General features: G+C 37.7%; 2 protein-coding genes across 5 annotated transcripts in view; one reads left to right on the top strand and one right to left on the bottom strand.

The window, feature by feature from the left end:
• Positions 1 to 116: 116 nt before the first annotated feature.
• Positions 117 to 11,139, top strand: COQ6 (coenzyme Q6, monooxygenase). Of its 2 annotated transcripts, none has more exons than XM_083350864.1 (12): positions 117 to 346; positions 2,207 to 2,341; positions 3,767 to 3,825; positions 5,273 to 5,396; positions 5,662 to 5,792; positions 6,351 to 6,458; positions 6,549 to 6,611; positions 6,836 to 6,943; positions 7,952 to 8,154; positions 8,750 to 8,865; positions 9,354 to 9,520; positions 10,912 to 11,139. In XM_083350864.1, exons 1-12 carry the CDS (start codon positions 154 to 156, stop codon positions 10,939 to 10,941), a joined length of 1,437 nt encoding a protein of 478 aa, XP_083206990.1. In that variant the 5' UTR covers positions 117 to 153; the 3' UTR covers positions 10,942 to 11,139. The 2 variants fall into 2 exon arrangements, with proteins under 2 accessions (XP_083206990.1, XP_083206991.1); XM_083350865.1 differs by lacking the exon at positions 117 to 346 and adding an exon at positions 354 to 550.
• A 37-nt stretch (positions 11,140 to 11,176) lies between these two features.
• Positions 11,177 to 24,247, bottom strand: part of ENTPD5 (ectonucleoside triphosphate diphosphohydrolase 5 (inactive)) — a 35,568-nt gene continuing 22,497 nt past the window's right edge. For 2 of the 3 annotated variants that reach the window (XM_083350867.1, XM_083350866.1), the window contains 7 exons: positions 19,810 to 19,889; positions 19,427 to 19,488; positions 18,418 to 18,516; positions 18,105 to 18,245; positions 16,861 to 16,917; positions 16,033 to 16,148; positions 11,373 to 13,087 (listed from right to left, as the gene is read on the bottom strand). In XM_083350867.1, the coding sequence (XP_083206993.1) occupies positions 13,001 to 13,087; positions 16,033 to 16,148; positions 16,861 to 16,917; positions 18,105 to 18,245; positions 18,418 to 18,516; positions 19,427 to 19,488; positions 19,810 to 19,889 (642 nt within the window). In that variant the 3' untranslated portion in view covers positions 11,373 to 13,000. Of the gene's footprint in view, positions 11,325 to 11,372; positions 13,088 to 16,032; positions 16,149 to 16,860; positions 16,918 to 18,104; positions 18,246 to 18,417; positions 18,517 to 19,426; positions 19,489 to 19,809; positions 19,890 to 24,247 lie in introns of those variants that run through there. The other variant, XR_014491005.1, reaches the window with a different exon arrangement.

Genomic DNA, 24,247 nt, shown 5'->3' with positions numbered 1-24,247 from the left:
ATGGCCAATGATAACGTCCCGTCCTGTTACGCCCCGCCCTTGATGAGATGTCATTGGACAGATTCTGTTAACCTGGCCATTGTCATGGTACTCGTGAAGACGCTTCCGGTAACGAGTGGTAGCTAGAGAGACGTATTCGTCATTTCCGAAGCGATGGCTGCTGTAGCGGGATTATTGTTGCAACGGGGCGCTGGACTCTATCGTAGGAAGAGTCTTCTTTTCCTTGCCGGGCCTGTCGGCTCTCTGTCGCGGCAGGGTTCCGTGAGAAGGAACGGCTCCAAGGCAGTATACGATGTGGTGGTGTCGGGCGGTGGCATGGTGGGAGCCGCCATGGCTGCTGCTCTCGGTATGAGATTGGTCATTTGGCAATAAACCTCTGTAAAGGCACCCAGAAGTCTGCAAGAATCCCTATTTATTTTAAGTCTCCACACCTTTCCCTAATTTGACCCCCCTCCGTCATGGCGTTTGGGAATTCTTGCCCAATACCTGCCGAGAGAACCAGTTTGGGGAATGATGATTCAGAGAATCGGGTTGGTTCTCTAGGCTTAAGGTGATTATTGCGACCGGCAACTTATAAATATTTCTACATACTCAAGAGAATTGTTATGAAAATCAATTGGTGGAGCAGTGGGCTAATGCCTCCTTAAGTAACACCAGCTGCCTGCAATTAGTGCAGGTTCGCATCCCACCAGGCTCAAGGTTGACTCAGACTTCCATCCTTCCGAGGTAGGTAAAATGAGGACCCAGATTGTTGGGGGCAATTAAGCTGACTTTGTAATAATGCCGCTTGGGGGGGGGGGTGTTAAAGCCCTAATCAGCAAGCATATACATAGAATGAAGGCTACTGCTAAACTTGTAAGCCGCCCTGAGTCTTCGGAGAAGGGCGGGATATAAATGGAATTTAAAAAAAATAAAAAATTGGGGCGTGATTGAGTGTGCATCTCCCAATAGCAGAATTTGAAGACCCATTCTATTAATATGTAGGTTTAGCTGATTTTAAATTTTGAAGGAGATGCTGATTTTATATCATTCAACCAACAGTTTTGTGTATTGGGTACTGAAATATAGGTCTGTTAGCGCGCAAACTTATTTTACATGCTGTTCCAATTGGAATAGAGACTGAGTGGTTTATACTGGCTGCACATAAAGTTAAAAAGAATAAAATTAGCCACTGCATTTTTGGCTGTTCAATTGTTTAGCTGCTTCAAAATAACATCAAATTTCTATAAAGGAAAAAAAATCCATAGCTAATAACTATTCATAATTTCAAGTTTAGATATTACAGTACAAATGTTACATAAGCTTTACATTTTAGTATTTATAAAGGTTCTGTAAGCTAAACTGAAACCATAGAGCAATGGTTTTTGCCCTTTGGTCCACAGACCCCTGGGGGGGGGGGAAACACAGTGTCATGGGGGGGGTTGCAAAAGCTTAAAGAAATGCTATGATTTAAATCTTGAGTTAAGTTTTGGTGGTCCGTGGCCATGGTCCTTGCCATAAAAGGTATTAAAGGGGATGTGTGGTGAAGAAAAGGTTGAAAACAACTTCCATAGAGGCAATACAGATAGTCCTCAACTTGCAACCACAATTGAACTCAAAATTAACTGAATCACTGCATGGTTAAGTTATTAACACAGTTGTTAAGTGAATGTGGCTTCTCCATTGTCAGAAGATTGCAAAAGATGATCACATGACAGTGGGACATGCAACTGTCATAAATATGAGTCAGTTGCCAAGCATCTAAAGTTTAATGATGTGACCATGGGATGCTGCAATGATTGTAAGTGTGAAAAACAGTCGTTAAGTCACTTTTTCAGTGCTGTTGTAATTTCGAACAGTCACTAAATTAACTATTGTAAGTCAAGGACTACCTGTACAGAGTTGTATGTGGCAGGCCTGTGTTGACCAAAGAAAAAAATATATTTGGTTGCAACATAGTTATAGACAATACATCTTCAGGAAGACTGATTGTGCAGTATTCTCTCATGCAGCCCAACTTTCTTTCTGTGATGTAGATGGAGGAATAACTCTGGTACATCCTCCAGATACTTTACCAGAATTAGGGTACTACGTAATTCTGAGTGTTCAGGGGGAAAAAATCCAAAACAAGTCTATTCCTTTAAAGACTTCTATTTTATAATCTTAAAAAAATACTAGATTAAACTTTTCTGGACAAAATAGTTAAACATTGGATTGCTTCTTTAAGGACATGATGTTCATCTCTCTGATAAGAAAATTCTACTACTAGAAGCTCGTCCCCCCAAAAAAATTAAGAATATATCAACAGATTACAGTAACCGAGTCAGTGCTATTACGCCCGGATCTGCCACATTTCTAAGTAGTAAGTATAGCATTATCCAGTTACCTGTATGCCAACTGTGAACGTGTGTAGCCACATACACCCTCCTTGTTTAGTAACCAAGTTCTGTTCCAACAACTATGCCATTAAGCAAAAATGGCTGCCAAGTAAACATTTGATTGAGAGAGATTATGTAAAAGAGCAATAGTTGTTGCTGCTGTCTTATTCAAATAAAGTTATCTGGTATAGCTATGCCAGCATTACTTTCACTATAAATTAATTATATTCTCAAGCATGTATTGTCAGGCCCATGAAATTTGGATATAAATGTACACATTGGCTGGAACTGTAGTATTTGTAATGATGACTAACTGAGGCAGTTGCCAAACAAGGAATGGGTATATTGAGTTTGATGCTTGGTATGAAATTATAGAGCCTGGCAACCTATGCAGAATATTAATTTAAGAGATATTAATTATTCACTGGTAACATAAATGATACTTAAAAGAAATCATTTTCATATTCACATATTCCTGCCCGTTGAAATGGGCCTTATATAATTAGTTCTTTATATATTGGACTAAGATTGTTGGGGGCAATTAAGCTAACTTTGTAATAATGCTGCTTGGGGTGTGTGTGAAAGCCCTAATAAGCAGGCATATACATAGAATGAAGGCTACTGCTAAGCTTGTAAGCCGCCCTGAGTCTTCGGAGAAGGGTGGGATATAAATGGAATTAAAATAAAAAATAAAAAATATTTCTGGCCCCATGTTTCTTCAGTGTTGATACTAGAATCACAAAATATGTATTATTGATGTCCTAGTTGACTGCCTTCTAGCACTTCTCCAAATTTTTCTTTCTAGTTATTCTATAACCAGAATATAGTTGAAATATGCACAAAAAGCATATGTGTTTGTGCATGTTTAAACTATATTCTGGTTATTTCAATGGGTTGATTTGTAGTCTTTTGTAAGTTTTAAAGATTGTCAATTTGAAATCCATTGTGCTGCTTTCAAATTTATTTTAAATTATATTAATATAATCTTAACTTTGTATAAGCCATCCTGTAAATTACAATATAAAGTCTTTAAATAAAATACATTTGTCAGTGTGTTAAACTTGGTTATAGCTACTAATATATTTTGTGAAATATATTCTTGACTACAAACATCTCTGGAATAATAGAAACATTATCTTATTGGCTATTCTGTTGAGAGCTGCAAAAAAACAAGATCCTTTAAAGCCTTTGTCAGTCTTCTCAATAGATGCCAATTGGATCAAATTGGATCAAAATCAAATTGGATCAAAAACTGTAAAAATCCATAAAGTGGAACAAAGACCATTGCAAAAAAGTAGATAATGGTTGGTAGTTTTACTTGTTCTTTGGCTTTTATGAATTCCCATTAAATGTTTATGGATATGGGAGTTAATCTCTGATACTATAGGATCATTTTCTTTCTTTTTTAGGCTTTGGTGCATGGGAACATATCTGCAATATGAGAATCAAACCTTTTAGAAGGATGCAGGTGCCTGATAATGCAAAAAATAAAGTCTATGTCTGTGGTAATATGAAATAACAGGTTGTGTGGGTGTTTAAGTTACTTTGTTACTTTGTTTCTTAGTAACTAAAACAGGGGTCCCCTACCTGAGGGCCATGGTCTATCTATTGGCCACTGGATTGTGTGAGTGGCAGTCCGGTGCACGTGTGTGCACACATGTGCACAGCCCGACTCATGTGAGTATTGGTGCGAGCGTTGTGGGTGCTTTTGGCCCTACTCTCATGAGCACTAATGGCCCTACTTGTGTAAGGAATGGGAGTTTGTGCGCGTGCATGCATTCACCCCCTCCTCAAAACCATCCTTTCTTTCCTCCCTCCCCCCCACTTTGGGCCAACCCCCAAAAGTTGGGGAACTCTGAACTACAGTGTATTTCTTCACTAGAGAAAATTATATGTATTATATATGTATCAATTATACATTCTATTTTAGCAGGACAGTGCAGTGCTTCAGACATATAAAGTACTTCTTTATAAAGCTCAGGAGTTTGGCTATAGCACCTGTGTGCAGTTGTTACAGCATCCTGTGCAAAGATGCCATTATTTTAAATAGTTGCAGACAGATGCTACATTTTCATTGCTTGTGCTCTGAAGCACCTTTTTGGAATTAAGTCATTACACAGCCCTACTTTTCAAGAGTTTGTGTAAAAATGTAAAATAATTATTCTTTACTGGGGAGGAAGCCATGGTGGTGCATGGCTTAGAATGCAATATTGCAGGCTTATTCTGCTGACTGCCAATTCGATTCTGACCGGCTCAAGGTTGATTCAGCCTTACATCCTTCTGAGGTCAGTAAAATGAGCATCCAGATTGTTGGGGACAATAGGCTGACTCTGTAAACCGCTTAGAAAAGCTGTAAAGCCATGGGCCACATCCAGTGTTATGTGAATCGATATTCTCTCACCCAATAAATTTCTCCCCTTTCGCCTCATCTCTCAGCATAATTGCCAAATCTGCTGTGGATTTGGAGATTGTACAGGAAATTGTAAAGGGGAAGATATGAAGAGGAATTAGTAATGACTATTCTGCTAATGAAAAGACATCATTTGGTACTTAGAAAAGAATGATAAAGTTGTTTTGTGAATCCTTCCCTTCTATATTTTTGAAAGAAATATCCTATATTCTCTATTACTTAATATTCCCTGTAATTTAGGCCTTCAGGAAGTATACTATAGCCCTGCCACCTGCTCAGTCTTCTAACAAACAATTTTAGGTAGTGTATTTCTTGTGGGAATAATAAGTGATATGCTGCCTTTGAAGTTTCTTGCTTTTAAATGCCTTCTGGTTTTCATCATTAATATCTTTGATATGTATTTGCAAGACAATTCAGCAGCTGAATTTTGTCAATGAAAAGTCTTGATGAAAGGGATATTTATGCATTTCTTTGCTGCATTTAAATAGAGAATTTCTTTTTGTAGGTGTGGGATGCTTGCTCTGAGGCCATGATCATGTTTGAAAATGATAACATGGAAGACATGGGTTATATAGTAGAGAATGATGTTATCATGTCAGCTCTATACAAACAGCTGGATACAGTTTCAGGTAGCTATTGTTTTGATTTTGATTTACTTTAGCTTTTTTTCAGAAAATAGGGTAGATAATGTCATACAAAGCCATGAAACCTTTGTCCAGTAAATCTGGATTATGACAGTAGGCTTCTTGAAGCTTGTTGAGTATGGAAGTGTCCCTTCTTAAGATATTAAGCTATTAATTCAATTAGCAAGGCTTGGGTCTTGGTTAGCTTCCGAATTCTATTTCTTCCCTGCTTCTTTCATTTAATGACATTGATACATTTTGTCCCTATTAGACCGAGTGGAAGTTCTCTACAGGAGCAGAGCAGTTGGATATACCTGGCCCCTTCATCATCAATCTTCTGACTCAAGTCCTTGGGTCCAAATTGATTTAGCAGATGGACGCAGATTTCAAACCAAACTGTTGGTAACTAAGATACTATTTTCTATTTGATTAGGCACCCTCTTTTTTTTCCTAGTCGTTTCTACTGGATTTGCTTCTAATATCATGTTGTGCAATATTACCAGCATGAAAGGGATTGAAAGGTGAGTTGAAACTATTATTGTTGTGATTCTAAATGTATTTATTCTGAAGTTATATATGATGCCAGTTGGAATATCCATTTTACATGTCCTTGTAAATAGGTTACGTGTAAGATGCACATGCAAGAGAAGAGAGAAAGTTTGGTTCTAATAGGCAATATTAGAAATCACAGGAGTGGATTGATGTACTGAGAATTTTTTTCATTCTCTCGTACTATCCCATGTGTACCCTCTGGGTCTGTTCTGGCGGAGTCTTTAGAGGAGATAATGGAGAAAGATGTATACAAAGATACAGGGAAAAAGGCATGCCTCTCTTTCTACCAGGCAGACATTACTGAACTTCACCCTTTATCTAGTTAGCTATTGATAGTTCTTAATGGAGGATTTGTTTTTTCATTAAATCTGTTAAAAGAATTAATTTTAATTTCTATTATCTTCGCAGATTGGAGCGGATGGCCAAAATTCTTTGATCCGGAAAGCAGCTGGTATTCAGAATATTCACTATCAGTATGATCAGTCAGCAGTAGTTGCTACTCTTCACTTGTCTGAGGTTAGATGTTAGAATATCAAACTACATCTTTGAAGTTAAAGAACCAACAACAGAAAATTGGTAATCGTCACTGTCTTTCATACATTGCAGGCAACAGATAACAATGTGGCATGGCAGAGATTTCTTCCATCAGGACCAATTGCTCTCCTCCCGGTAAAGAACTTTGTAATTTTCATCTGACCCAGTTTTTAACAGTTGTCTTTTATTCTTGTTTTCCAGTAAGCATTTTTAAAAATTCTTATGAATGTACTTTTCCCCTTTAACTGCCTCTCATGATTTTATTTATATGTTAGACCATATGTTAAGTTTTGGTGAGATCCTTGCAGTGATATGCATTTGAGGAGATGCCTTGTTTTTGTATCTTATTATCAACTCAGCTCTCTGATACAACCAGCTCTTTGGTTTGGTCCACATCACATGAACATGCAGTTCAACTTCAGAGTATGGATGAGGAAACTTTTGTGGACTCGGCCAACTCTGCTTTTGTGAGTATTTTCATTTTGTGAATTGCAGATTATTGATGTTCTCTGAGAAACAAGTATTCAAGAGTAGCAATATGCTTGAATAATTTTTATGGCTAGAAACAATGTTAGTGTTAGTTGGATACAATAATCTGTTTTTTCCTTATTCTCAGGTTCCATGCTTTCTCACGTTTAACCTAAATTAGACCTCTGCCTAAAGATCTATAAGATCTTCTATAAACATAACTTCATTAATTGTGTTGTTGCCAGTTGTTTGTTCAGTTCAAAACTTCACCCTTACTGGTTATTCTCACAGGGCTTCTGTGTGTGTCATCTCCATATTCCCCTTCCCATAATATTGGCATGATTGTGGGCACAGGGGCAGAAGGATGATACTTGTGTATGGACATATTTATTAGTGTTCACATTACCTACCCCACAGCCTTTGAGGATAAAAAAAAGATTGCCACTGGAAGAATCCATTAATCTATACAGCCTTTAACTTGCTCAACAAAGATGATTAGGGAACTGGAGGCTAAAACATATAAAGAATGGTTACTGGAACTGGGTATGTCTACTTTAATGAAAAGGAGTAGGGGTGACAGGCCAGCAGTTTGACATGCCTAGTATAGTCTCTTGCTTGAGCAAGGGGGTTGGACTAGAAGATCTCCAGGGTCCCGTCCAACTTTGTTATTCATGACTCAAAAATAAATGATTTAATTTATCTTGTCATTGTGTTTCTTAGATGCCATACAAGAACTGAGGTGGTTCTGTTTCTAGACTTATTGAAGGTTTTTTATGAGCTGCTGTGAATTCTGCGTGCAAGAAATTTTGAGAGCATTGGAAACAGGGCTAAAAAAAGAATACATTTCCCTTCTAATATGCTTTATTCACTCTATTTCCTGCTTGTGTCTGCTATTCAGTTCAAATGATAGACAGGAGTGTTATTCTAAAACTGGATTTTCAGTATCAGCTGTCAATTTCAGAGTCAATTAGTGGCATATAGTTACCAAATCTTTTATCATTATTCAGTGGAGCAACGTAAATCACTCGGACTTCATTGATACTGCTGCATCCATGTTTCGATCTGCTGTTTCTCTCTTGATACCATCGGGAACTACAGCCCGACAGCTGCCCCCAAGTGTTGCAAAAGTCGATCCTAAGAGCCGAGCTGTATTCCCTCTTGGATTGGGACATGCAACAGAATATGTCCAAGATCGTGTGGCCCTTATTGGGTAATTTTACTTTGAGAAATTTCAGTGCTGTAAATAACATTTGGGAGTATGATGGAGTTTTGATATTAGTGTTGCTTGATTGACAAAAATAAACTTTTTTGTATATATATGCACACAAATATATATATATATATATATATATATATATATATATATATATATATGTGTGTGTGTGTGTGTGTGTGTGTGTGTGTGTGTGTGTGTGTGTGTGTATAATTATAATTATAAATAGATAAAGGGTTTTCTTAATTAGGATTGGTAGATTATGATAGAAAATAGAAACTAGTGTCATCTTATTTGTGTAGAAGCAATCTGGCCACATTCCTCTTGATTTTTTCCATTTTGATTATCGACATCTGTGGAAGTAGCTTTTACTGGGGGGGGGGGAAGAGCTAGGTCCTAGCTGCTAGGAAAACCCTATTATATGATCAACTTTTTGTATGTGTCCATCCTGTAAATGTTTAAGGAGATTGCTTAAGAGCGTTCTGTAGTGCTGCAGAATATGAAATATTAGAATTAGAGTTGGTGTCTTTTTATCATGAACTAGACTATGTTTTTTTCTTTTGTGTCAAGTATTATTATCCTCTCGTTTCAGTGATGCAGCTCACAGAGTACATCCTTTAGCTGGTCAAGGTGTAAATATGGGTTTTGGTGATATTTCATGCTTGACAAATTATCTAAGTGCTGCAGCATTCAAAGGAAAAGACCTAGGTAAGTACACGACGCAATGAAACAATTTAGGGCTTTGTCATAAACATCTGGTGTGCCAATGGCCATTACTCTTGGAGTCAACGTGGGTTTATTTTTTGATTAATTATTTTAATTAAAAACAAAAGACAGGTTGCAAAGCAAAATGCTTCTAATATAATTTTGAGGGTGCCTTGAGCCGTTCGAAATCAGGCTGTGGAGGTGGCCCACCGCTTGTGCAAATGAAGCTGCACAGTTGCGCACTAGCCTGTGCAGAACCATCCCCTCTCCCCCCCCCACAATGCCACAAAAGGTTGGGGAACTCTGATGTAGGCCATGTAATCTACCACGTGAGGTGGAAATGTTAATCTTCACAGAGTGTTACCCCGTCCATACCATTTTCTTTTGCTAAACTCTGACATTTTATCAGATTGAGTAATTTTGTAGCCTGATGTCAGTCCCCTTGGGATAATCAATTTACTAATTAATTAATTCCAGAATAAACTTTGTAGGTTCTTTAAATCATCTACTACAATATGAAAAAGATAGACAGAGGCACAATCTTTCTCTTGTGGCGGCAACTGATTTGTTAAGCAAGCTTTACTCTACAAATATGGCTCCTTTTGTGCTGCTGAGGACGTGGGGATTGCAATTAACCAATGCTGTACCTCCAGTTAAAGTAAGATCTCTCTCTCTTTTTTTTAAAGTAGGTAACTGAATGTGATAATTCATTTAAAGAAGAAGGCTAATGGAAAGGGGCATGTTTGTAGCTAGACACTAGCACTCCTGAACATTTATCTCCTTTCCCCATGTGGTATTGATTTGAGGATGGGCTGATAAACTAGTAGATCTCAGCTGTATGGTTGTTCAGAATCTTATTATCTCTCCGCTATCATCCTGCAATCAATTGTAGCCCAGATCTTGCCATCCTTATATTTATAGTATTTCTATCAGCCTTCTCCAGCCTGGTACTTTCCAGGTGTATTTAATTTCAGTTCCTAAGATACCATTAGGTAAAGGTAAAGGTTCCCCCGCACATGCGTGCTAGTCGTTTCCGACTCTAGGGGCCGGTGCTCATCTCCGTTTCATAGCCGAAGAGCCAGCGCTTGTCCGAGGACGTCTCCGTGGTCATGTGGCCGGCATGACTAGACGCCAAAGGCGCACGGAACGCTGTTACCTTCCCACCGTAGTGGTCCCTATTTTTCTACTTGCATTTTTACGTGCTTTCGAACTGCTAGGTGGGCAGAAGCTGGGACGAGTAACAGGCGCTCACTCTGTTACGCGGCACTCGGGATTCGACCCGCCAAACTGCCGACCTTCCAATCGACAAGTTCAGCGTCCTAACCCACTGAGCCACCGCGTCCCCAAGATACCATTAAGTTTCCATAAATGGAGGGAGGAAGGTTGATTTATCTATAATCTTATGTGTAAGACACACCATATATCACCTATATATGATTCATATTGTCCTTTTCTCTATTTTATAGACCACAAACTTTGCAACTATTTAGTTAATTTATTATTAATTTTGCTAATAAAACAATTTGCTGTTGCCTTGATTAAGGTGAAAATATTTCTATCTAGGACTCATGTAATTGATCTGACTTAAAACAAACTACACACCAAAAAAGTGGTTAAGAGACTATTAAATGTAATGTAGAACATACAGTACTGTTCTTTTTAACCATGGATAAGGAAACTACTCTAGGGGTCTTCTGTAGATATCTGTGGAAAGGGTCTCTGATGGTACTCTGCCATATATATGATTTATCAGGGCTCTTCAAAAAAAAAATCACAGGATACTGGATAGTTTCTCAACAGATCTACAACTATACTACTTGTAATGTATTTTATTTTCATTCATTGGTATCATTGGCAGGGAAGACTTAATAGGAAATTAGAAAAAAAGGGAGTATTATCTAACCTAAAAATTACTAAGGCAAAGGAAAGTAACAATTATTTTGATATGGATTTTCTTTTCTCCTTAAGAAATCACCTCCTCATTGTTATGAATAATGGTAGAAGTAATAGAATACTAAGTAAGATGTCTGTTTTTCCCTCATCCTTTAGGAGCAGATCATGGCATTTGCCAGTAAGTGACAACCTTGTGAATCCAGAGGCACATGCTCACTCATGATAACTGGGTATCTATTTATATATTTTAAAGACTTAAATGCATTAAGGAGATATATAAGGTTGTTAGACTTCCTTATTCAGCCTGGAGTTGCTCTTTCTTCCAATGAATAGATTATTTGGCTTTCTCTTAGAATTCCAAAAACTATCCAATAGCACTTGATTTTTTAAAACTATAAAAATTGGCTTAGAAACGGACTACTGCTGGAAAAAGTTTATGATCATAGTAAAGAACAATTTAAGGTTCAAGTATTGAACAAAGTACAACCTGCTTCTCAACTCATCAGCTTGTCCTCTTATTGTCTTGGAGGGAGCAACAGACGAGGTAGATGTTGCTTGCTGATTATAACCTTAAGAAGTAGAGTACCTGAGTGAGTATCAATTACAGACTGCCAAAGAACATTGTTGAAATAGTTTATTAAAACAAACATTCAGATGTGTCCTAGCATTTTGTGTATCAAACAGCTAGGTTTGAGAATATCCATGTAACTCTTATTACAGCACCAAGTAAGAAGAATATGACTAAATGAATAGTGATATTCATACTGTCCTCTGACAAATAATTTCAGAATAAAATCTGTTTCTGAAAAGAAATCTTAAATTTATTTCACAGTTACACACAGTGCTGCATATATAGGCATGTATTAGGAACTTAATCCATTTACAGTTTAGCTTAATTTTATCTACTTGTATATAAATTACTAGTTCAGCAACTGCCCCGATGCTAATAGTATTTATACACCTATGTGTCTTTGCTTAAAAAAGCAATTAATTTAGTCCTCTGTTAAGTGTTTTATTTCATTAACTCTTCTGTGAATTATACAGTTGTATCTTTTTCAAGTTGTATCTTCTTTGCAGATAATTACATTTGTAAACAATCTCAATACATTAGGAAAAACATAGGCACTAATACCAAGCTAGTAAAGGCGTCATCAGAGGAAACAAGCCTTAGCATCATGCCTCGTTCACTGAGACAAGACTCCGATTAGTACTTAAATAAGAGTCATTTCAGAGTAAATATACACAGAATTTACACTACTAATATTGAGTAAGAGCACTTGGCTAAAAATGTAGGTATATGTTATCACCACATTTTAACATCTACGTTGAAGAGCTTTTTGGAAAAGGATGTATGCTATATAGAAATATGTGCAGAATATTAAGATGGCTCACTTAGTACATAGTTCAGGAGATTATTTTGTTTTGATCATTTGAAGAAACCTTCTGATCCATTTAAGTGCTTTGCAACAAGTAATGTACCAGTCTACTAGCTGGAGTAACTGCTGGAATCTAACTGCCCCTTGTCTCCAAATCAATATATATTTGGGAGGGGGGAGGAATGTGGTAGTTTAAAAAAAGCTTTGATTTTCATAGTATTCTTTAAAAAGAGGCTATCCATGGCTTCCATTAAGCTATTCTATAAGAGTTGACAGTGGAGGAAGTTACAACTATTTAACAACAAGGAAACTTTGTTGTCTAACATAAATAAGAACAGTTTCAGAGGACTTTGCTCTCTCAACTTTAGAAAAATACACCTGAAATAATTCCTTGTGGGATTCCTAAAAACTTTTTGCTACTCCTCCTCACCAACTAATATATATGTAATTGAATAAAATAACATATTTATTCATGTTTAAGAACGGGCTAACCCTAGGAGCATAACTACTTGGTTTCAAACAACTTATGGGAAAGGTAAATAATACACTTCGGTTTTGCTGTTTTTTTTTAAATATCAGGCTAAGCTGCTTCTTTGATGTGAACATTCAGAATTTCATAGATAAAAAAGCTCGTGGAGCAAGTTCAGCATTGGGATGTGCTGGTACCAAACGTGCATTCGTGACTTGACAAAAAAGATGCCCAAACTCTTTCAAAGTATTTTGGCATCAGGTAGTTAGGTCTTACCACTGTAGAAGGGTTTCTGTTGAACCGCAGTTCTTAAAAGTAAAACTTTTCTTCTACTTTGGTCTGTATTTTATCATGTGCTCATCAGAATGGCTCTTGCAAGAAATGCAAATCTTCCGCTTTCCTAGTAGGAGAGTCCTAGAGACTGTAGAAGGTGAAAGGTAGCCCCCAAAGCCCAGCTTGTCTCTATGTTATTTACTTTCTTTGCCAGCTGAAAAGGAAAAATAGAGAGACCTGATTCACTTGATTGTACGGGCTTTCTTTAGATCAAATACATTTTTAACAATAAGAATCTTACAAAGCAGCCACTCTATACCAATGTTTTTCAATTTAGTGGTGCCTTAGATCAGAGTTCCCTCACCTTTCCAGCTCAGTGGATTGGCGGAGGGAAGGGAAAGGATGCTTTCGTGTGAGTGGCGGGCAAGCGCATCCATGTTCCATTTGTACAAGCGACTGACCTGCGCACCCGCCGCTCGTGCAAATGGAGTGCATGTGCACATGCTCACCCAATGCTTGTGCAAATGGGGATGCGCACAAGCTCTTGCCTACCACTTCCACGGTCCAGTTCCAAAAGGCTCAAGGCCCAGTAGTGGGCCGCAGCCCAGGGGTTGGGGACCCCTGTCCTAGATGTAGCAAGATTTCAACAACATTTGGACTCAGTTTTGATCGCCATTCAGAAAAGAACACACATGTTATATATAAGGATACATATTGTAAAAGTAAAAAAGTTTCAGGAAAGGAAGATCAGCTAATCAGAAAAGTAAGATGGATTTACTGCGAAGAACCTGGTCATTATTTAGCTTAGGCTTGGAAACAGATTCTGTTGGGGTATATTAAATTATGCATAGTTTTTTTTAAAAAAAATCAGTAGAAGCTTAACAGCATCAAATTCATGACAGTCAGTATATTCATGCAGTACGGTAGTCCTCTTCAAGTATTGACTTGAGTATGTAAGACCTTCACTTGTACTTGCATGAATATATACTGTATTCTTTATTTGTATGGCAAAAAATACTACCATCACCCTATATACGTAAACTACATTCACTATCAAACCTATGGAATACATAGGCTCCCACATGAACTAATTAGGGCTCTTGTAAGAAAACATTCAAGCTGAAGTGGCCCTGATTCGCAAACAGGAAGATTTGATCAAGAAACTGAGGCCAAGTAAACCAAATGGTTTCTATCCACTAATCATATCTCAGAGATAGCATGGTTAGCTGCTGATCTAGTAGGAAGGGATAAATACTAAGATCACACGATGGGTTTATTGAAAATATTTCCACTGTGTCTTTTTCTTTATCTTGCTGTTGCATTGTAGTTAGTTCTCAACTTACAAGCATTTGTTCAGCAACCATTCAAAGTTATAACAACACTGGAAAAAAATGACTGATTCGTGGTCCTTGCACTGTTGCAGTATCCCCACAATCATGTGATCCAAATTTGGACCCTTGACAACTGGCATTTATTTATGATGGTTGAAGCATCCTGGGATCACCTGATCACCATTTGCAACCTTCCAGGCAGTGTCTGACAAGGAAAGTCAATGAGGGAAAGTGGATTCCCTTAATGACTGCATGATTCACTTAACTGTTTCACTGATTTGCTTAACAACTATGGGAACATTTTTAAAATCAGGTATGACTCATTTAATAGCCTTGCTTAGTAATCCTGGTCACAATTGTGATCATAAGTAGAGCACTACCAGTAGTGGATGAAAAGTATATACACCCTGGTTAGGCTTTTGCTCATGGCCACTCAGCAAAGTATTAAAACTTTGCTGGAGGTCTAGAATATTTTGCTTATAAGCATGCAGATAAAATTATGTTGTATCTTCAAAGTGATTTGGTTGCTTTAGATAAGTCAGGTTTTGACTGCAATATTATCCAGAAATGCAAACGTTACAAACCTGTGGAACAGCCTTATGAAAAATATTAATAAATTATTTGCAAATGATCCTGTAACTAAAGTAAAAAAAGGGTAAAAGTTTCCCATGTTAGTCATGTCCAACTTTAGGGAGTGGTGTTATCTCCGATTCACAACCAAAGAGCCGGCTTCTATGCTCATATGGCCAGCATACCTATAACTGGAAGATGCCCGGAATGCTGTTCTCTTCCCACCAAAGTGATACCTATTTAAAGGTAAAGGTAAAGGTTCCCCCGCACATGCATGCTAGTCGTTTCCAACTCTAGGGGCCGGTGCTCATCTCCATTTCAAAGCCGAAGAGTCCAGCGTTTGTCCGAGGACGTCTCCATGGTCATGTGGCCGGCATGACTAGACGCCAAAGGCGCATGGAACGCTGTTACCTTCCCACCGTAGTGGTCCCTATTTTTCTACTTGCATTTTTACGTCCTTTCGAACTGCTAGGTTGGCAGAAGCTGGGATGAGTAACAGGCGCTCACTCTGCTACACGGCACTCGGGATTCGAACCGCCAAACTGCCAACCATCTGGTGGACAAGCTTAGCGTCCTAACCCACTGAGCTACCGCGTCCCTATTTATCTACTTGCATTTACATGCTTTTGAACTGCTAAGCTGGCAGGAGCTTGGGCAAGTTATTGGAGCTAACTCTATTACTGTATGTGGTACTTAGATCTCCAACTGCCAGCCTTTCTGTTGACAAGCCTGGAAATCTTAACCACTCAGCCACAAAAGTTATTTGCAAATGATTCTGTAACTGAAGTAGCAGTCCTCAATACCACATAGTAGGAGACAGGAGTAGAAGACGTTATAGTATCATGTCTGTATAGACTTCCTACTGGCATCTGGATTACAGATGCTCGGATAGACTGGGATTAGATGAGTCTTCTGAACATTATGGCAACTCTACATTCCCAAGTCCTCTTATTTCAAAAAAATCACTGCGGGGATTTAAAAAAAATCTAAATGGAGAGAATTAGGTTAAGGAAAACTGAATTACAGTACCTTTATTTCATTTGAAGTTCCTAACTGTAGATTAAATCTGTTCTGAATGAGAACTCAGAAAAAAGCTTCTCTGTCAGATAGAAGGATTACACATTTATTTTTGTGGCATTCAAATACATTTGAATTGAATCATCTACTGAATTGATAGATAAGTTGACTGATGACTGATCTCTATTAAGATTTTAAGATGGGATGAAATCCTAGGTTGGATCCTGCTATTTTTACTTGCCTGTAAAACTGTGGTGTCTCCAAATCCAAAGCCTTCTTTTAATAAAGCTGTAATGTAACTGAGATCCATACATAAAAAGGGGCTGGCAGAGCTATAGTTATCCATGTTATCACAAACTAAATGAAAAAAAAATGAGAAGAATATTCAATAGAATTAGAATAGCTGCTGAAAAATAAACATACATAACCATCAGAAAGCACAGAAACTCTTTTGCTTAATACTGGTTTACTGCTAGTCATAGCTGCTATGGTTTTGGTTCCTTGTTTTTCCTATATCTTCTAGGAATGGCTGTGGAGGAATGGCTTTCAAATGCTGGGTTGGGGCAACTCAGGAAGAGTTCAAATGTACTAATGAATGTGGCTAGAATTATATAACCATAGACTCTTTCCAATTTCTTAGTCTTACTTGATGACATATTACTGTCTATTTAAACTATATAGAGTAGATCATTTACTCCTCACTTAACATAAAGTGGATATTATTACTGTTGATATATGCATGTAAACACATTATATATAATAATACAAAGATGAAATGTGACCCTATAAGATGGCAAATATTGTTGAATTTACGATGCCTATCACTTGGTTTTTTTTCATTTCAGCATACTTTTTTCAAGGATTTCTTTTATTCAGTGAGATCATTAACTGTCTTATCTCTTACAAATAATTATATTGCTATTTCAAGTTTAAACATTCTAAACATAACAGTTAATTGATTAAAAATCTGTAAACACAAGATAGCCAAATAAAAACAAAAAAAGTAAATTATTTCAAATTGGTAGTAAACTAACTAGAAGGAATCTAGACAAAGTCAAACTCATCTTACCTTGTTTGGCTTTTCTTTCAAAGTCTCTCACACGTAAAACACCACCTTTCTCATAATCTGAAATGACAAAAGGTTAAAGTTATCATGACTAAGAAAAAGTTACTGTAAAAACTATGGCTGTGACATGATGTCTGTATTTCAAATTGTACAGTACTTCCAGATCAATTAAAATATGAATAATGATCATTTTTAAAAAAAGGTTTTTGAATTACAACTGCAAAAGGACACATTTCTTGCATTAGTTCTCTTTCACATTTTCTTCCCATAATGCAGGGGAAACTTTTCTGGGTGAAACTGAACATATCAAAAGGCCAAAAAAAATATCAAAATTTACTTTAAAATTAAATTTAAGTACGATCATTCCCCTTTAATGTATAGCTTTTTCTTTACATCATATTAAAATTTTGGAATGATGCAGCCTTGGTTATGTATTTTTCTTTAGCAGGGTGGGCACCACTTTGTGCCCCTAGGACTATCCATTCTCCATAAGTCTCTTACACACAGAGCAGTAACCCTTCCTATTTATTTCTGCCTAGCCCTAGAGCCTTAAGCACGGGAGTCAAACTGGCAGCCCGCAGGCCAGATGAGTCACACGCAGGCCATGCCCACCCCAGCTCCGCAAAGGCAAAAAAGTCATGCCATGTCATGTGACGCAATCGAGTTTGACACCAGTGCCCTATAGCTTCCTTTTAAAATAGGTTTCTCAGTTGAAAAAAGTCTACTTCTCCTCTTTTCTCTCTCAGTGCAGCTGCTTTAGATGGTCCCAATGTAGCATATTTCATTGCCCCTCTCCCAATCACTATCTTCCCTTCCCCTCTTCCCTCAGCCATTGCCCTTGTAGCCAAGGAAGTCACTTGCAGCCCTGCTCTTTCGACAGCTATGAGATTAGCAAATGTAATGGCTGTTTCTAAAGGGCTGTTAGTTTTCAAAACACACCTTTTGCTATCCTTTTGGAAAGTTTAAAAGATTTATCTATTTTACACTGGTTAATTAGTTAATATTAACCTTGCTTCTAGCTGATGATTTTGTCTGCTGTTGCCTTACCTGTTTATCAGATTCATATATTAGTTGTTGTTTGTATAATTTTATAATTTATTAATACAATTTATATGGCCGTCCAAGTCACAGTTAACACTGGAGTAATCCCCACTGATATTTTATCTTGATATTGAGTAAAAAAATATGTAAATTGCTTCTGGAGGTTATAGTGTTCACCTCCAAATTTTCAAACATTTACTATTCACCTATCAGGTCAGTGTCCACAGCCCGATCATAATAATAGGAAAAGGCATAAAAGGAACTTCTCTGAATCTCATCTGGTTGATGCAATTTTCCTTGTACAACCTTCAATACTTCAGAATAACAAGGTTCAAATCCAGTTTCACCTATCAGAATAAAGACACAAGTATAAGCAGGACATGAGTCATAAATTACAGTTCTTCCCTTAAGACTACAGTCTTCGTATAGCCTCATTTCTGGTTTTGTTTCTTTTATGAATATACCCACTAGTTCATTTAAAAAAAAACTTTCCTAGAAAGCAGTATCCTTTTACATTACCTTCTGTGTTGCCGCCATACTGGTATTTTACTCCACCAAAATACCATTCTGCTTCCAGCTCTTTTGGCAGACAAGAACTTCTGAATGTCTGTCCAAGCGCTTCAGGAGAAAATTTGGAAGAGGAAAATTGGTTTATAAACACAAACACGTGCGCACACACACTTTTAATTTGGTTTTAATTGCAAACATATGAACCTGGGTGGGAAAAGTGGAAGTGAAGACCTCACTCATTTTCCTATGGAAGATGCTTTACTCACTAGACCAGTGGCTCTTGGACTGTTGGAGGGAGGGGGATATTTTGGGCACATCCTGGGGGTCATGGAGCAATTTGTAAGTGTTTGTAAGTCAAGGATCCAGTTCAGGAGTGTTGCTGGGGGGGAGGGGAAGAGCAGTCTGCTTGGAATACATGCCTTCTTTCTTTCCCATTTAAGCTTCTCCCTAGCAACAGCATGACACAGTTGCCAATACAGTAGAAATCCTGACACAGTTATGGGAGTAGACACATGTTTTGGAGCTCTGCATCCACCAGCAAACTAAGTACAGCAGCCATCTGAAGGAGAGGATGGTCCAAAAGAGAAGACAAGAAGTATAGAGGCCCAGTAAGATTTAGGACATGTAAAAAAGGTGCAAGAGTTTTAATGCTGGCCATTAACCCAAAAAGAAGAAATCTCTGAGAGAAAGGACAAGACAGAAGAAATTCCACTAAGCACTGAAAAACTGTGAGTTGGTGTCAAACGCTATTAGCATGAATTGGTGGATAAGGGGTCAGTTGGCTAGAACTCTGGAGTTTGGGGGCGGGTTCCATGCAGGCCATGGATTGCAAGTAGCCCATTGCAAACCTACAATGCGTCAACTTTCCTCCTCATACAAAAATACTGTGTTGGAGATACGTGGTTTCAATATTCTTAGCAATTCACTTCTAATAAGAATAGAGCAAGCATTAGCCAATAGCCAAAATAAATATGAATTTCTGGGCTGCAGATAGAATAGTTATTTTGTCTGACCATACCTTCCAAATTCAAAGCTCCTAATGTTGCCAACCGAGCAGCTTTCAGCCCAAGCCCCAAATAGCTATATGGGAGGACAAGGAACAGATAATTAATAACCAAGGCAATGTATGAACATTTTACAAATTTGGATATAAATTATATTATGCCAAATAACTTTCTTGTTGCTTTCTAAAACCTCAGTGCCAAAATAACAGCATATGGCTCTTTTACAGTAAAGCACAAATTATTGTGTATAATGTGAGAAAGGTAATTTATCTAGAATCAATTATTCTGATAATAAGCAAAGATTTGACTTACTACCTGAATGATACAAATGATTTAGAGGATTTTTTCAGAAACAAAGCAATAATATCTTAGAATTTGTGTTTATTTTCTCACTTACCTGTGTGTGTAAAGCTTATATGTGCTGTTGAACATTTGAAATGAGGTAAGAAAGTCCACTGGTGTTTGGGTTAAAGTTTCCTAAAAATTATGAGAATGAAAAGTAATCATACAGGAATTGTTATTTCAGAGGCACTTTTTAATATATATTGACCAAGCACTACTGGATGAATGATACCTTTCAACATCAGTAAAAATTGATTTCAACAAATTCTTTACTATTGCAAAAAATTGTGTTTTTGTATAATTTATATAATTCCCTGACATCTTCTACTGCACAATATAGACTGCAGATTTGTAGATTCTCCAGCTTCATATGCTACATTTTTAGTGACCAAGTTCCCAAAACATATCCTTCAGAGATATATTGATATATACCTTGTGTCAAATCTAACTTTATTTATTTATTCTCTCCCTGACTTCCTAACTATTTGACTTCCTATTTATTATTACATTATGAATTATTATTCTAATGTATATAACCACCTATCGTGTGCGTGTGTGTATGTGTGTGTGTGTGTGTGTGTGTGTGTGTATCTCTATGCCTATGTGGGTCGCTGGGCTTGCAAACAGTTAAAACCATATAAAATAACCAAATAACACAATTTAAAAAATGTTTATCATGGTGGTTTTTAAAATTATTTTACTAATACAAAAACCTATTAAAAACCATAAAAATTCATCAAATTCACAGCTGAGGTAATCACATCTACAAATGTGATACCAACTGACAGTGCCAGTTGTAGCACTTTCCCAGTTCCCATCTCTGTTGAGAGAAACATGTTTTTAAGGTGTTTAGAAAGCCAGCAGGATCAGGGCCAATTTGATCTCTGGCAGGACCCAAGGCACAAAAGGCTTTCCTCCTTGAATGCATATTCATTATTTTGTGCAGTTGTTTACATACACAACATTTATGAGATCAGTGAATGTGGCTGAACAGTTTGGACACCCTAATACAGAGGTAGGCAACCTTGGCTCTTTTATGACTTGTGGACTTCAACTCCCAGAATTCCTGAGCCAGCCATGCTGGAATACACGAGTCATAAAAGAGCCAAGGTTGCCTACCCCTGCCCTAATAGTTAGGACTTTGTAATATCTCTTTGAGCAAAAACAATAGTTTCCAAACATTTCCTGCAGCCAAATAAGAGTTCTTCTAATTTTGCTTTTAGATTTCTTTTCCGTTCTACCTTGGAGAAATCTTTCAATTAAGAAATATTGCATCTCTGAAATCTCCTGAAAGATTTTCAATATATTTAATTGTGATAATTGAAAGCCCAATCCAAATCCTAAGTGTTAATATTGTGGAATATTAGTTTTTAAGATATGTTGCTACCTAGTCAATTTCATTCTTCTGTTCACTTGCACAATGTTTCATGTGGCACTGGTGCCACATAACCCCACAAAGTAATAGAGGCATCTCTGTGTTTAGCACTGGCAATGTATTCGTTTCTTCAAACGCTTCACCTTTTTTTCTCAAAATGGCTCTCCAAATGTGGTTGTGGTCAGATAATGGCAGTTTTTTTTTTATTTAAAAAGTTTTACAATACATTTTGACTTTAATCCCCCCCTCCCCCACCCCTATCCAACCCTCCCTATCCCTCTCCCCCATTCCCTCCTCCCCCCCCCGACTTCCCAGAGCTAAATACAGGGTATAAAATTGAAAAACAAACATAAACACCCCTATGTTATCAACAATAAACTATAAATTCTATCTCCCTCTAGCTCATATAAAATGAATACAAACAATATTAATATTACAAATAAAGCAAAAAAGAAAGAGGAAAACAGAAAAAGAACTTTACTCAAAATAAATTTTCTTAATCCCAGTCCTTATTCATATTAATTTCAAAAAAAAAAGAAAAAGAAACTTTCACCTGCTATTTGCATTCTCCCACCTTTCTCTAATTTCCAAACAAATTCTCAGTTACGCGCCAAAAGCGCCTATCTCTGTTAATCTTAATAATCTCCGACCAAACTAAACTATGATCAAAAATAGTTCTTGTATATATCACGCCAAATGTCTCGCAGTTCCAAATCCTCCTTGAGTTCAAATAAAAAGAGTATATAAAAAAAGATTTAGGCAGTCTCTAAGACAACTTGTTATTAATTAGGAGCTTGCGTACCCATTCTTAGTTCAACACATACTTTAAGTCCATAACCCTAATATACTTTTCTAGCAAGCAAATAACATCAATCTTAAATTGTGTAAAATATTAAAAAAAAAACTTTCTTTCTCCTCTATAATAATTTTACTCCATTGACATTCTAATTTAAAAATTTAATCAGCAATCTTAACGCCCCAAAACTTTTGGAGCACATCTGTCATGACCCCCAAAACTTCTTTAGACCGCTCCTCTCCCACATCTTCACTGTAAGCACGCTTTGGAGATTCCATAACTTTCTGCTGGTCTTGCTCTTGCTCTCGTCTCGCTCTTCTTAGGGCGGCACGCGTCATCTTCTGGCCTCCTGCAGCAACCGATGAGACTGTGACTTGATCCCCTCCAACACCATTGTCCTCTGTCTGCCTATCTGCAACATCTTGAAGCTTTCCCACACCATATCCTTTTGCAGCTTCCAAAAATGATAGGGGGGTTGCTTTTAACACATTACTATAAAAATCACGTGCCTGAGCCACAGTAACCAAACAATGTCTTTTACCTTCGTGCGTCGCCACCAATCCAACTGGAATCTCCCATCTAAACTTAATATCACATTTCTTAAATTCCTGTACTAGAAATGCAAAATCTTTCCTTCTCCTTAGGATCTTCGGAGGGATCTCTTTTAAAACCAAAACTTCTTGCTCAGCCACTACCAATTTAGTATCATAAGCAGCTTGAATGACTTCATCTCTAATTACTCTCTTTGTAAAATAGACCACCACATCTCTGGGTAACTTCCTCTGTCTTGCAATCCATGAATTTACACGAAAAACTTTGTCCATATTTCCCTCAATTTCAGATGCTGGCTGGCCCAGTACCCCTTCCAGAGCCTCAGAAATCAGCTGCTTTAAATCTTCTTTACCATTCTCCTTTAAACCCCTGATTCTAATAGCATACTGCATCTGATGATACTGAACAAGGCTCAATTCTCCGTCCATTTTATCCCTTATATTTTTATTTTCTAATACCTTTGCTTCTAATATAGAGTTCTTTTGACTGAGATCCTCCACTTTTACATCCAGCTGTTGCACACATTCAGCTACGGATTCAACCATAGACAAGATGTCCACCCTCATTGCTCTCAACTTCTCTTCCATCTTCTTCTCCAATTTCTCCATTTTCTCCTCCATTTTCTCCTCCAGCTTTTTCAACTTTTCATCCATCATATCAGACATCAATTGTGCATGCTTTCCAAGAGCATCTTGTAAATCCTTAAGCATCAATACCGGGGGAGACGCAGGAGGAAGCAAAGCTTGCAATGAGGTCTCTTGCCCCAGGGAAGACCCCGCATTCCGAAGAGCTTTAGAAGTTTTAGCCGCCATCTTCCCCCACTTTCACTTATTGCGCACTTTCACTTTAAGGCTATAAAATCCATTGAGCTAGAGAGTAAAAATAAAGAGTCCACTTCACCTTGACCTCCTGTACCGCTCTGCCTGCATCTTGATAATCAGAAGTATTTCCTTTTGGCAGGGGTGGTTGCTAACGCCTGGCTCTGCTCCAAAAATCCCGGAGCAGAGGCGCTGCGCAGCTCGGAGCAACCCAGGCTTCGGGGGGGCTCAATCCTTCAGCCGCCCAAACTCTCAGCTCAGGCGGCCCCGGAGAGCTCAACCTGGGGCCTCACTTCAAATGGCAGTTTTGTTTCTCTAGTTCAAACTTTTTTACCCTGGAGGAACCCTTGAAATACCTGAACTCCAACCTAAAGATTATATCTGCAGCTTGCATTGTGCAACATGAAAAGTTAAAACATTTCCTTTAATCACAGTAATTTGTGGAACCTCTGGTGACCTTGTAAGGTGGAGCCCTAGAGTTCTCCAGAACTACTGTTGAGAAGGCTGTTCTAGATGAGGACAGAGAATCTGGCAATACTGCTGTGTAGATCATATTCATATAAGCTAGGCTGTTTTTGTAGACATCCACTGCAGTATTAGTTAATGTTTACTCTCCTGTAAGGTCTGCAATTTTTTTGCAGATCCAGCAGAGATTTTTTTCTTGTCTTCAAGCTCTATGTAGCTTTCATTTCTTAACAGTGTTTCTCACAGTTGAAACTGCTAGCTGGCAATATTCAGAGGTGCTTTTTTTACAGCCTTTCTTTGCACTGGAAGAGTGAATTATCTTCATTTCAGACAGCTGCTTAAAGGGCCCCATCATTGTTGAAAACAGATAGAAGCTTACAATCACAACCAGACAGGTAAGAAAGGTAAAAGCATTTGTTCACTGCCAAATCTGGCTAATTGCCAATTACCTTTTGGGGCCTCTAACTTTACACTTAAAAAAAAATAC

This window comes from Vipera ursinii (genome assembly GCF_947247035.1).
Source record: "Vipera ursinii genome assembly, chromosome: 1".
NCBI classification, from domain to species: Eukaryota; Metazoa; Chordata; class Lepidosauria; order Squamata; family Viperidae; genus Vipera; species Vipera ursinii.
Note: the sequence above shows the minus strand (reverse complement) of the source record. Positions and strands in the feature narration are given on the sequence as shown.

Excerpts from the sequence above, each read along its gene's own strand:
- COQ6 (XM_083350864.1), top strand. The coding sequence starts at position 154 with ATGGCTGCTGTAGCGGGATTATTGTTGCAACGGGGCGCTGGACTCTAT. Across the intron at positions 347-2,206 it reads CGCCATGGCTGCTGCTCTCG|GACATGATGTTCATCTCTCT; the intron begins GTATGAGATTGG and ends TGCTTCTTTAAG. Across the intron at positions 5,793-6,350 it reads GATTTCAAACCAAACTGTTG|ATTGGAGCGGATGGCCAAAA; the intron begins GTAACTAAGATA and ends TTATCTTCGCAG.